A 13,609-nucleotide genomic window follows, 5' to 3' on the forward strand; every position below is an offset into this window, starting at 1 on the left:
TTCCCCCTCTTTATAAAGGCGATACTTGCTCATTGCAGAAAATTTGGAAAATACCGAAAACAAGTACCCATAACAATAACATCCTAAACTTCCAGTTAAAAATTTCAACATATTTCATTTGTTTGCTATTTTCTCAGATAATTGAGGGTACTGCATATAGAGATGCAATCTTTAAAAATCTAAACATGTCTTTACCATTAGAAACATCTTATAAAACTTGTTTTCAAACTAAGACTTTAAAAATTCAAATTCCAAAAGTAAACATTTCTGAAGATTTGGAAAATACAGATGACTCAACATCTTGAGATGATTACTGTTGACATTTTGAGGTTTCCTGTTTTGCTCCTGAAACATAAATTTGGGGAGGGGGAGCATTCAAAATATGTACATATAATTGTTCAAAAGCAGTATTTTTGTGACCCACCTTAAATTTGCACTTTTAATTTTTTGTTATTTTAGAAAGCATGAATTTTAACATATATGCTTCATATTCACCTGTGTCGTGATACATTTAACCAATTGCCCACAAACCATTCCAGTTGGAACATGCACACCAAAATGGCCTGAGTGCCAAAAACAACGACCAGAACTTTTGAGAAACCATCAGGTGAAACATCACTTCAGTGATATAGTTCAGTGATATTCAACCTTTTTCATTTCATGGCACACATAAACTAATTATTAAAATTCTGCAGCACACCAAAACATATATTTTTTGCTGACATGAAGAAATAGGTATAATTTTCATTCACTCACACCAGACAGCTATTGTATTGGCTGTTGTAATTTTTCTACTTAACAATCTAAGGGAAAAGAGGTCAGTGTCCCTGACTAGTCAGGTTCTCCCCGTTTTAAAAATCGTTACAGCAAACACCAGTTGAAAATTGCTGACCTAGTTACTAGTCCTTGGCCACGGCAAACACTTTTTTCTCAAGTAGGCCTAGGCCCCTGCCCATGCTCTGACAGGCAAAATCTGACCTGTGAGCCACGGGACCGAACGCTGAACCCAGGGCCTACGGCCAGTAAGCTCTGCGCAGGCTCCGCGCACCAGTCGTAGGCGTGGCGCACAGTGCTTACGCAACACGCACGCTGCGGTCGCTTCTCTGCCGGCGACGGTGCGTCACAGGCTTTCAGCACTTTGGCTCCTGGCGACGGTGTCTACTGTGGGCCTTAGCGCTGACCTCTCGCCCTCTGGGAGCCAGGTCAGCGGCGCGATGAGGCGCAGCAAGGCCGAGGTGGAGCGGTACATCGCCTCGGTGCAGGGCTTTGCTCCATCGCCCCGAGAGGTTAGTGGGTCCAGGAGAGTCGGGTGGCTTCCGCCTAGGCCCGGCCCGGCCCGGCCCGGCCCCGCGTGGCGCCCGCCTCATGGCCCCCGGCGGGCGCCGGTCAGCTCTTGCGCTGCGGTGTGAGGTTCAGGAGCTCCAGGGGGACGGGAGGAGGGACGAGACCTCAGCGGGCGGCCGTTAGTGCCAGCTCTTTCTCTTTAGTCCTTTCTCGGCTGTCTTCACCCGCAGGCTTATTCTGTCTGGGGGGGTTCCTCCTCCTCCTCGGGCTTGGGCGCCTGCCATATCCGGCGGTGTTCTTTTCGTCTCTCAGACAGTTACCCTCCGCGGCGGAGGTGGCGCCTTCTAGGCTTGGAGGTTGCTGGAACCCAGCGGGGATTGACACAGCTCCGGGGTGGGCTTTTGCTGCTGTGACTGGGCCCTTCGTAGGTGTTTAGGTGGACGGCGCCAACGGCACTGGGAGTTTTCTCCTCTCACCACCCCCCGCGTTTTGCGGCGGGTTCTACCCCGCTTCCACTCCTTGCAGTCTTGGAAACTTAACTTGTCTTTTTACTTTTTGTTTTAAAATTAAAACGGAATCCTGGGAATTCTAAATTTGTTACAGGACGTTATTATATTATGTCTTAAAAATTTTAACTTTTTTAAACAGCATGCTTTAGGGCATTTTTCCTCTTTTAAGATAAATAACGGGCTAGACATTTTGTATTGAACGCGATTTTAGTGATTGGGTGTGAGGAGAAAGGAATTTAGAGTGGCTGCACAGGGTCTTGAGTCGTTTTGCCTGTGGTGGAATCAGCTGTGCTGTTTATAAGCTGTGAGACTTCAGGCAAGTTAAACTTACTTCATCGATAAGATGGAGTTTGGGTATTCATAGGAGCATAAAGGACAATCCACGTTAAACATTTAGGGCAACACTTGGCACATAGTGAGCACTAAATAGATGTTGATGTTAAAAAGACAGTCATTCTGATCTGTTGTGGGCAAGGGCCTATGAGAAGAAAGATAAATGAAGTGAAAAAAGCCACCAAAACTCAAGGACGATCAGCAACGTAATTGTATCTTTTATCATATACTAGGCATATGCTCTCTTATTTTGTGCTCCCAACAACCCTGTGGATACTGACACCTGGAGAGAATAAAAATACTTATCAAAGATCAATAGGTGGCTCAACAAGATTTTGGTAGGGGTTTGATTTAGTTTTTTTAAGGAATAGTGGAGAAGTTACAGCCTATCTCACCAGAGAAGAGGGATAGGTATCTACATGCAGACTAATTTCAAATTGCTGGCGTGGTTAAGAATACAAATATGGTGCCCGAATCAAAAACAGAATCATAATTAGGTTTTTTGAATCCCTGAAATTGATACAACTGTTTTTTTTTTTTTTTTTAAATGAAAGTTTAGAGCTTTCTATGGGGTTGTTATTGGGGATTCTGGCTTTCAAAAATTAAGAACCACTGGTCTAGCCATTAATTAGATTGTTCTTTGAAATACCTGGCTTTTCCATGAAATAAAGAGGGTTGGGGACAAAATTTTAAGGATTGGTTATTATGGCCATCTTTTACATCTGAAGAGCATTATTTTAATCAGATGTTTTTCTTCAAGGATAAATTACTTTAGAACCTGGGGGTTTCAGTGGAATATTGATTGGGAAGTAAGTTTGGTATTTGTGAATGTATTTGGTGAACTCACGTCTAGGTGAAATGACAAAAAAAGAGGGGTGGTGGAGGCAGCTGTGACAGACTCTGTAAAGAGTAGAAAGAGATTAGTATTGGGTTGGCCAAAAAGTCTGTTTAGTTTTTTCTGTAAAAATTTTCATTTTCACCAATAATTTTATTGATTTGCATGTTTTGAGTATGTCAGCTATCTCCTGATACTGGCTTCTAGTGGGTAGAGGCCCAGGGGTGCTGCTGAATGTCTTCTAATTTACTTGTTATTTCTTTTATTTTTGTTTTGCCAGATGGCTTTTATTTAGTTTTCATATATTTGTGTTTAGTTGGCGTCCCATTCCAGACCCCTGATTTCTACTCTTCAGAGACATTTTGACAGCTCTTGTTTGTTCTGCTGTTTCCATCTGTACTTCATTCTTCTGAATAACGTACATGTATACTTTTATTTCTTGATCTCCTTCTCTCCATTTTAGATGCTTTCTAACTGTTTGTCCAGACCTCTGTCCACAGATGTTTTTATTTCCTTCCTTGTTCTTCCAGTTCTGTTATAGTAATTTTTAGTTAAATGAATACTTAGTGCTTTTGAGTTACCTTTATGGTGTAGTTTTATTTTTTCTGGAGTTAATAATTATTTTTTGGTTTATTTAGTTTTCTGTGATGTATTACTAATTCTTAACCCAAACTCAAATTAAACTCTCAAGTGTGATCAAACAGTTCACATCATCAATTTCAAGTTAAAAAACATTTTTTTTTTTTTTGAAGAATTTTTTTTAAGCACTCTTGTTTTGCTGCTCCAACCTGGAGTAGTTTCTGTTTCTCTTTACTACACATCTGTGATTCTGTGAGTTTTGTTTGTCATTCTGAGAAATCTTTTTCACTTTTCTGTCTTAGACTCTTGGTTTCTTGTAACTTGTCCTCTTACTTCCTCTGTTCATGTGTTGCACAATCTCCAGTTTGCTTTGAGAAGGAATGTTTGGAATTTTTAAAAATAGTATGCCTGAAAAATGTCTTTAACTTAATTGATAGTTTGGTTATCAAATTATAGGTTCAAAATAATTGTTTTCTTCAATTTTGAGAGCATCACTTAAATTTTTGATCATTGTACTATTGTTAGAGGTCTGATGTGATTCTTGTTCTTGATAGCTTACAGGTTTTCTGAAAGATTCTTTTGAATTGGCAAACTTATTTCCTTCAATTCTGGGACATAATCCTTGAGGCCCCCACCCACCACTCCCTGTTTGTCTCTCTTCTCTCTGTCATCGTTGTGATGTGTTTTTAATTTAAATTCTTTAAAATTTTTCAATTACAGTTTACATTCAGTATTATTCTGTGTTAGTTTGAGATGTACAGCAGAGTGGTTAGAAAATCCAGAGTGGTCCCTCTGATGCTTCAGTACCCACCTGTCCCTGTATATAGTTGTTTTGATATTATTGATGATATTCCCTGTGCTATTATCTGTGACTATACATTTGTATGACTATTACAAATGTATTATACAAATGTATAATCTGTGATTATACATTTCTGTGACTATTCTGTAACTACCAATTTGTACTTCTTAGTTCTTCACCTTTTCCACGCAGTGATCCACCTCCTCCTCCCTCTGACAACTGTCAGTCTCTTATCTATGAGTCTGTTCCTACTTTTTTTTGTTTGTTTGTTTAAAGTTCTTCAGATTCCATATAATAAGTGAAAGCATAAGTTGGTTCTGGTTTGATTCTCCACAGTTTTCTCTCTTATTTTTGTCTTCTATTTTTTGAGCTCATTTTCTGGGGTATGGAGATTGGGGAAGTCACCATTCAGTATCTAGACTTTGATTATAGTCCACTATAAACCCTGCTCTCACCCTGTCGGATCTTCACAAGTTTGGAGTTCCTAAGTTCATTCTGAGAACAAGCTCATTTACTTGAGCTTCTTGCAGGGGATGTGAGAGAGATGGGGGAGTCAGTTGTGGCATCTTTCAAAGTCTGAATGTTTCTACAATGTTTTTATAATCTCACATCCATTCTTGATAGCAGCTTAAGTGACTTCAAGTGTTTGCTTACGGTGCCACAGGGTGTCCCGGAAAGAAGCACACTGACTGCATTACAAATAGTACTTTACAGTATTGCCTTTCCTTCTTCCTAGCTATGTGTATCTTTACACAAGGCACTTAAAGCCCTGGGCTTCAGTTACTTTGTGGAATGAGCAGATTGGAGACAAAATTATGTTTACCCCAAATTTTATGTTTGTATGTACTAATCTTTAATACCTGTTGTTTATCTTAAGATAGGCCTCTTTAATGAGATAGTTGGAAGCAAAATAGGTTAATGGAGTTGTTTTTCCTATTATGTGTTAACATTGTACCTTGTGGGAGTCTATTCATTTTTAAAAAGAGGGAAGAAAGCTCTGTTCCTTTTGGTGCCATCTTGACTGTTATGTGTTACTATTTGCATAAACTTCCTCATATCTTTTAAAATTGTGAGTTGATGTGTGGGGTGTGGGGGGAAGGGGAAACTCTCTGTACTCGATTCTGGTATATGCTTTTGCTTTTAAAAAGCATTCCTGATATTCTTGACCTGTTTTCGCAAGTGTTAAGAATACTGAATGAAGTTTAAGATTGCTTGTAGTTATTTAGTTTTAGAATATACCCTGTTCAGGATGATGTAGTATAAACACTGTCATAATAAGATCACTTGGAATAATTTTCTGAGTATATGTCACTATTGTGACATAAAATTAGAGTATATTTTTAATAGATCTATTGAGATATAATTCACCTACTATACAGTTCACCCATGTGAAGTGTGCAGTTCAGTGAGATTCAGTATGTTACTTTATTGATGTTTTAAATTATGATAAAATATGTGTAACAAAGTTTTTCATTTTAACCACTTTTTAAGTATACAGTTCAGTTGTATTAATTACATTCATAATGTTGTCCAACCAGTACCACTATCTACATAGTTAGGTTTTGGGAGAGTCCAAAGTTATACAGGATTTTATGCCTGCGTGGGAGGTCATCACCCGTACCCCCCAGGGTTAGCTGTCTTTTTATAAAACTTTTATCACCCAAACATAAACTTTGTAATAATTAAGCAGTAACTCCCTTGTTCCCCTCCCTCCTCCTAGCTCCTAGTTACCCCTAATCTACTTTCTTTCTCTAGGAACTTGACTATTTTAGATGTTTCACGTAAGTGGGAACATACAGTATTTGTTCTTTTGTTTCTGGCTTATTTATGTTCTTAGTATGTTTTAAAGATTCATCCATGTTGTAGCATGTATCAGAAATTCATTCCTTGTTATGACTGAGTAATAATTCAGTGCATACCACAGTTTATCCATTCATCAGTTGAAGGACATTTGGATTGTTTCACCTTTTGGCTCTTAGGGGTAATAATGCTGCTGTGAACATGGGTACACAAATATCTATCTGAGCCATTGTTTTCATTTCTTTTGGGTATATATCATGGTGTACAATTATGGGGCTATATTCTGTGTTTAGTTTTTGAGGAATCAATCACTAAACTTTTTCCACGATGGTTGCGTCATTTTACTTCTTAGCAATGTAAGAGAGTTCTGGTTTTTCTACGTCCTTGCCAAGACTCATTTTCTTTCTTTTTTTAAAAAAAATTTATTTTAGCACATCTAATAGGTGTGAAGTGTTTTCTTATGGTGGTTTTAAAATACATTTTCTTAGTGGCTAATAATATTGAGTATCTTTTCCTGGCTTATTGGCCATGTCCATATCTTCCTTAGAGAAATGTCTAGTCAGGCTCTTTACTTCAGTTTTTAATGGAATTTATTTTTGTTTTTGTTGTTGAGTTGTAGAAATTTTTTGTTCTTTAAAGATTTTATTTATTTATTTTTAAAGAGAAAGGAAGGGAGGGGAAAATGGAAAGAAACATCAGTGCTAGAGAGAAACATAGTTGGCTGCCTCTTGCACACTCCCCAATCCGGGATGAACCAACAACCCAGGCATGTGCTGCAACCTTTGGCTTTAGAGAATGATCCCCAACTAACAGAGCCGCGCCACTCAGGGCGAGTTGTGGAAATTCTTTATATGTTTTAAGATATGATTTCCTGCCCTGACTGGTGTGGCTTTAGTGGGTTGGGTGCCATCCCATACACTGAAAGGCCACAGGTTCTGTTCCTGGTAAGGGTACATCCCTGGGTTGTGGGCCAGGTCCCCAATTGGGGCACATGTGAGAGGTAACTGATTGATGTCTCTCTCACACATCGCTGTTTCTTTTCCTCCCTTTCCCTCGCTCTAAAAAATAAATAAAATCTTAAAAAAAAAGATTTCCAGATATTTTTCTCATTTTGTAGGTTGTCTTTTCACTTTATTTATAATGTCTTGATTCACAGTAGTTTTTAATTTAGGTGAATTTTTTATCTTTTTTTTTCTTCTGTTTCTTGTGCTTTTGTTGTCATGTGTGAATACATTGCCAAATCCAAAGTCATGAAGACTTACCCTTATGTTTTCTTCCAAGAATTTTATGATTTTTAGTTTTTACATTTAAGTTGTTGATTCATTTTCAGTTGTTGTATATGGTGTGAGGAAGGTGTCTGATTTCATTTTTTTGTATTTGCAAATTCAGTTGTATCATCACCATCTATTGAGGAGGGTATTGTTTTCCCTTTAAATGGATTTGGCACCCTTGTCAGGAATCAGTTGACCATAAATCGATGGGTTTATTTCTGAATTCTCAGTTCTCTTCCATTGATCGACATGTCTGTTCTGCAGAAAAAAAATTTTTGATTGATTTTACATAGGAAGAGAGAGAAAGACAGACAGATAATTGATTTCTTGTTCCACTTATGCATTCATTGTTTGATTCTTGTATGTGCCCTGACTGGGGATTAAACACATAACCTTGGCATAGCGGGATGATGCTCTAATCAATGAAGCTACCTGGCTAAAGCTACATGTCTGTTCTTACCACACTGTTTTGATTGCTGTAGCTTAGTAGTAAGTTTTGAAATTGGGAATTGGTGAGTGCTCCAACTTTATTTTTTTAAAGAGTGTTTGCCTATTTGGGGCCCCTTGCAGTTCTACGTAAATAAGAAGATTGGCTTTTCTATTTCTGCAAAGAAGGCTGTTGGAATTTCTATTGGAATGCATTGCTTTGGGTAGTATTGCCATCTTGGCAATATTAGGCTATGTTATCCATGAACATATCATTTCATTTATTTAGAGCTTTACTTTCTTTCAGTAATGCTTTGTAATATTCAGTGTACAGTTATTTCAACTTGATTACATTTATTCACAAGTATTTTATTCTTTTAGATGCTATTGTAATGGAATAATTTTTTAAAGATTTTATTTATTTTTAGAGAGAGGAGAAGGGAAGGAGAAAGAGGGAAACATCAATGTGTAGTTGCCTCTTATGGGCCCTCTAGTGTTGACCTGGCCTGTAACCCAGGCATGTGCACTGACTGGGTGAATCAAATAGGTGACCCTTTTGTTCGCAGGCTGGCACCCAATCCACTGAGCCACACCAGGCGGGGCTGAAATTGCTTTTTTAAATTCTTTTTTCTATTCATTGCTGATGTGCAGCTGACTTTTGTGTTTTGATTTTGTACTCTGCAATGTTGCTGAGTTAGTCTTTAAAGCTTTAAAGCTTTAATAGTTTTCTTACGGATTTTCTGGGATTTTCTGTATATGGGGTCTTACCATCTATGATTAGAGATAGTTTTACTTTTTTGCTTTCAAATTTTGTTGCTTTTTATTTCTTTTTCTTGTCTAACTTCTCTGAGTAGAGCCTCCAGTACATTGTTGAATAGAAGTGGTGAAAGCCTTCAGTACTTACCACTGAGGATAATATTAGATATGTGCTTTTTATTTATGACCTTTAATATGTTGAAAGTATTCCTTGTTTTTTGGAAGACTCCTTGTATTCTTAGTTTTCCAGGGTTTTTTTTATTTTATTTTTTGTGAATCAGGAATGGATGTTGAATTTTGTCATATGTTTTTTTCTTTTGGTGGCAGTTGAGCTCATCATTTGCACCCTCCCCCCCGTTCTGTTGTGTAATGTAATATTACTTGATTTATTTTGCTATATTCACTCACCATTGCATTTTTGTGTCAGTTGTATAATACTTTTAATGTACTGTTTCATTTTGCTTAAGGGCATTTGTTGAGAGTTAGAGTTTAACATTTTTTATTACACAAGTTTTAAGAGCAGTTTTAAGTTCACTGCAAAATTGCATAAAAGGTACAGAGGTTTCTCACATATTCCCTGTCTCCATACATGCATGGCTTCCCCCTTTATGTACAACCCCAGGGTGATACACTTGTTAGAATTGATAAACCTACACTGATACATCTTTATCACCCAAAGACCATAGTTTACCTTAAGGTTCATGCCTGGTGTGGGGTCCGTGGGTTTTGACAACTGTGTAAAGACATGTATGTTATTATTGTGCTAAGGGGAGTAGTTTCACTGCCCTAAAAATCCTTCGTGCTGTTTATTCGTTTCTCCTTTGCTTCAGCTCCTGACAGCCTCTGATCCTTTTAACTCTGTTCATAGTTTTGCCTTTTCCAGAAGTACATGTAGTTGGAATCAGACTGCATGTAGCCTTTCCAGATTGGCTTCTTTTATTTAGTGATACATATTTAAGTTTCCTCCATGTTTTTTCATAGCTTGGTAGCTCATTTGTTTGAAGTGCTGAACAGTATTCCATTGTCTGGATGTACTACACTTTATCCACTTACCTACTGATGGGCATTTTGGTTACTTCAAAGTTTTAGCTACAAGCATCAATTTGCAGGGTTTTGTGTGAAGTCTGAACCCCTCTTGGTAAGTAACAAGGAGTGCTGTTGATAGGTCATATGTTTAGTGTTGTAAGAAACTGTCAAACTTTTCCATTGTGGCTGCACCATTTTTTTGCGTTCCTACCAGCAATGAATGAGAGTTCCTGTGGCACCACATCATCACCAGCATTTGGTATTGTAAGTGTTGTGGATTTTTGCTATTCTAATAGGAATATAATGGTACCTTGTTTTAATTTGCAATTAAATTGCTGTGGAGGGTCTTTTTATATGTTTATTTACTGTCTCTGTATCTACTTCGGTGATGTGTCTGTTCAAGTTTTTGACTAATTTTTATTTTAATCTTTTTAACTGAGCAAAGTGGTGTTGTATTTTTTTTTATCATTTAGTCCCCTTACTCCTCCCTCACTCCCTGCAATCACCATACTATTGTCCATGTCCATGAGTCCTTTTTCCTTTTTGCTCAATCCCTCCACCCTCTACTATTCCCCACTCCCTTAGCTGTTGTCCTGCTTTCTATCTATGAGTCTGTCTCTGTTTTAGTTGTTAGTCCAGTTCATTAGTCCTCATGTGAGTGAAATTAGATGGTATTTGTCTTTCTCTGACTGGCTTATTTCACTTAGCATAATGTTCTCCAGGTTCATACATACTGTCTCAAAGGGTAAAATTTTCTTCTTTTTTTGGCTGTGTATTTTCCATTGTATGTCTCATTGTTTTAGCCACTCACCTACCGATGGACACTTTGGGCTGCTTCTATATCTTAGGATGCTTGGACTTCCCCATATCTTATTATTGTAAATAATGCTGCACTGAACATAGGGATGCTTCTATTCTTTTGAATTAATATTTCAGGTTTCTTTGGATAAATTCCCAGAAGTGGAATCGCTGGGTCATGAGGCAGTTCTATTTTTAATTTTTTGTGGTATCTCCATACTGCTTTCCACAGTTGCTGCACTAATCTGCATTCCCACCAACAGTGCAGAAGGGTTCCTCTTTTTCCACATCCTCTCCAGAACCTGTATGTTGATTTATTGATGATAGCCATTCTGTCAGGTCTGAGATGATCTCTCATTGTAGTTTTAGTTTGCATTTCTCTGATGATTAGTGATTTCCAGCATCTTTTTACACATGTATTGGCTATCTGTATGTCCACTTTGGAGAAGGGTCTATTCAGGTCCTTTGTCTATTTTTAATTGGGTTATTTATTTTTTTGGTGTTGAGTTTTGTAAGTTCTTTATAAATTTCAGATACTAGCTCCTTATGAGATGTATTGGCGATTATGTTTTCCCATTCTGTGGGTTGTCTTTTAATTTTGTTGACGCTTTTTCCTTTGCTGTGCAAAAACTTTTTAGTTTGAAATAACCCCATTTGTCTATTTTTTCTTTTGTTTTCTAGGGGAGGTAATATTTGATAAAACATTGCTACAAGCAATGTCCAGTATTTTGCTGCCTATGTTTCCTTCTAGGATTTTTATGATTTTGGGTCTAACATTTAAGTCTTTAATCCATTTTGAGTTTATTCTTGTGTGTGGTATAAGAAGGTGGTGTAGTTTTATTTTTCAGTACTTATCTGTTCAATTTTTCCAACAACATTTATTGAATAAACTATCTTTAGTCCATTGTACGGGGGTATGTGCTTACTTACTCTAATATTAACTGACTAAAAGGGTGTTGGTTTATTTTATTTCTGGGCTCTCTATTCTGTTCCATTGACCTGTGTGTCTGTTTTTATAACAATATCATGCTGTTTTGATTACTATGGCTTTAGAGTATAGTTTAATATTAGGTGGTGTGATTCCTCCAACTTTTGTTTTTTTCTCAGGATCACTGTTGCTATGTGGGCCTCTTTGTGGTTCCATATACATGTTTGAAATATTTGTTTTAGTTCTGTGAAATATTAAATTGGAATCCTGATGGGAATTGTGTTCAATCTATTGACTGCTTTGGGAAGTATTGATATTTTAATGTTGTTAACTCTTCCTATCCATGACCACAGTATGAGCTTCCACTTATTTGTAGCTTCTTCAGTTTCTTTCTTCAGTGTCATAATTTTCTGAGTATTCGTCTTTTACATCCTTGGTTAGGTTGATTCCTAGGTATTTTATTTTATTGTGAAGCAATTGTGAATGAGATCGTTCTTAATTTCCCTTTCTGTTATTTAATTATTGGCATATAAAAATGCAACTGATTCCTGGATATGAATTTTGTATCCTGCTACTTTGCTGAATTCATTGATCAGTGCTAGTAGTTTCTTAGTGGAATCTTCGGGATTCTCTATGTGCAGTATCATGTCATCTGCAAATATAGTTTTACATTTTCCTTTCCAGTTTGGATATCTTCTTGTCTGATTGCCCTGGCTAGGACTTGCAGTACTATGTTGAATAAAGAGATGAAAAAGCAGATATCACTGTCTTGTTCCTGATCTTAAGGGGAACGCTTGTAGTTTTTGCCCGTTGAGTATGATGCTGACAGTGGGGTTGTTATATATGGCCTTTATTATGTTTAGGTATGTTCTCTGTAATCCCACTTTGCTGAGAGTTTTTATCGTAAATGGCTGTAGAATTGTATCGAATGCTTTTTCAGCTTGTATTGATACGATCATGTGGTTTTTATTCATTTTGTGTAGTGAATCATATTTAATGATTTGTGAATGTTGTACCAACCTTGCATTCCTAGAATAAATCCCGGTTGATCATGGTGTATGATCTTTTTGATGCATGCTGTATTCTGTTTGTTAATGTTTTGTTGAGGATTTTAGCATCTATGTTCATTAGGGATATTGGCCTATAACTTCTTTTTTGTAGTGTCTTTATCTGATTTTGGAATTAGAATAATGCTGGCCTTGTAAAATGATCTTGGAACCTTCTCTCCTCTTGAATTTTTTGAAATAGTTTGAGAGGGAGAGGTGTTCTCAGAATGTTTAGTAAAATTCACCCATGAAATCATCCAGTCTAGGCTTTTGTTTGTTGGGGGCTTTTTGATTACTGCTTCAATTTCACTAGGCGTAATCTGTCTATTCAGATTCTCTAATTCTTCCTGATTTAGTTTTGGAAGATTATATGTTTGACCGACTTTTGAAAGTGGGTTGTTGTTGATTTTTAAGAATTATTTGTGTATTTTGGATATACTCAGATGTGTTTTCTCAGATGTGTTTTTTGTAAATATTTCCTCCTAGCATGTAGTTTGTCTTCGTTCTCTTGAGAGTATCTTTTACAGAACAGAAATTTTTCATTTTAATGAACTAGTGCTTATCCGTTTTTTCATAGATTTTGCCATTGGCGTTTTATCTAAAAAGTCATACCCAAACCCTCAGTCATCTGGATTTTTTTCCCGTTACCTACTAGAAGTTTTATAGTTTTGCATTTTATATTTAGGTCTGTGATTCATTTTGAGTTAAATTTTGTGAAGGGTGTGAGGTCTGTGTCTAGATTCATTTTTTTTGCATGTGGATGTCTAATTGTTTGTACCCTCTTTGTTAAAAATTGTCTTTTCTTCATCATATTATCTTCACTCCTTTGTTAAAGTTCACTTGGCTCTCTTCTCTGGGCACTTGCTTCTGTCCCATTTTCCTATTTATAGTTTCGCTAATACCAAATTTGTCTTGATTACGCTAGCTTTATATTGAAGTTGATTAGTGTCCATCCTTCCAACTTTCTTCTCCTTCAATGTCTTGTTGGTTCTTCTGTTTTTTGTTTGTTTTGCCTTTCTATATAAACTTTAGAATCTGATTGTTGCTATCCACAAAATAACTTGAGGGGATTTTGGTTGGGATTGCATTGAATCCATAGATGAAGTCGGGAAAAACTGATACATTGTTGGTATGCAATCTTCGTATTCATGAACATGAACAATCTGTCCATTTATTTCCTTTGATTTCATTCACTGCGTTTTGTTTTCTTCATATA

General features: G+C 37.0%; 1 protein-coding gene across 2 annotated transcripts in view; it reads left to right on the forward strand.

The window, feature by feature from the left end:
* The first annotated feature begins 1,099 nt into the window (after nt 1-1,099).
* The window catches only part of LOC129085608 (E3 SUMO-protein ligase RanBP2-like), a 79,690-nt gene continuing 67,180 nt past the window's right edge, over nt 1,100-13,609 (forward strand). For both annotated transcript variants that reach the window (XM_054592020.1, XM_054592021.1), the window contains exon 1: nt 1,100-1,286. In XM_054592020.1, the coding sequence (XP_054447995.1) occupies nt 1,215-1,286 (72 nt within the window). In that variant the 5' untranslated portion in view covers nt 1,100-1,214. The remainder of the gene's footprint in view (nt 1,287-13,609) is intronic.

Source organism: Pteronotus mesoamericanus, unplaced genomic scaffold (assembly GCF_021234165.1).
Source record: "Pteronotus mesoamericanus isolate MK-2021 breed Mesoamerican mustached bat unplaced genomic scaffold, CSHL_Meso_final scaffold_31, whole genome shotgun sequence".
Lineage (NCBI taxonomy): Eukaryota > Metazoa > Chordata > Mammalia > Chiroptera > Mormoopidae > Pteronotus > Pteronotus mesoamericanus.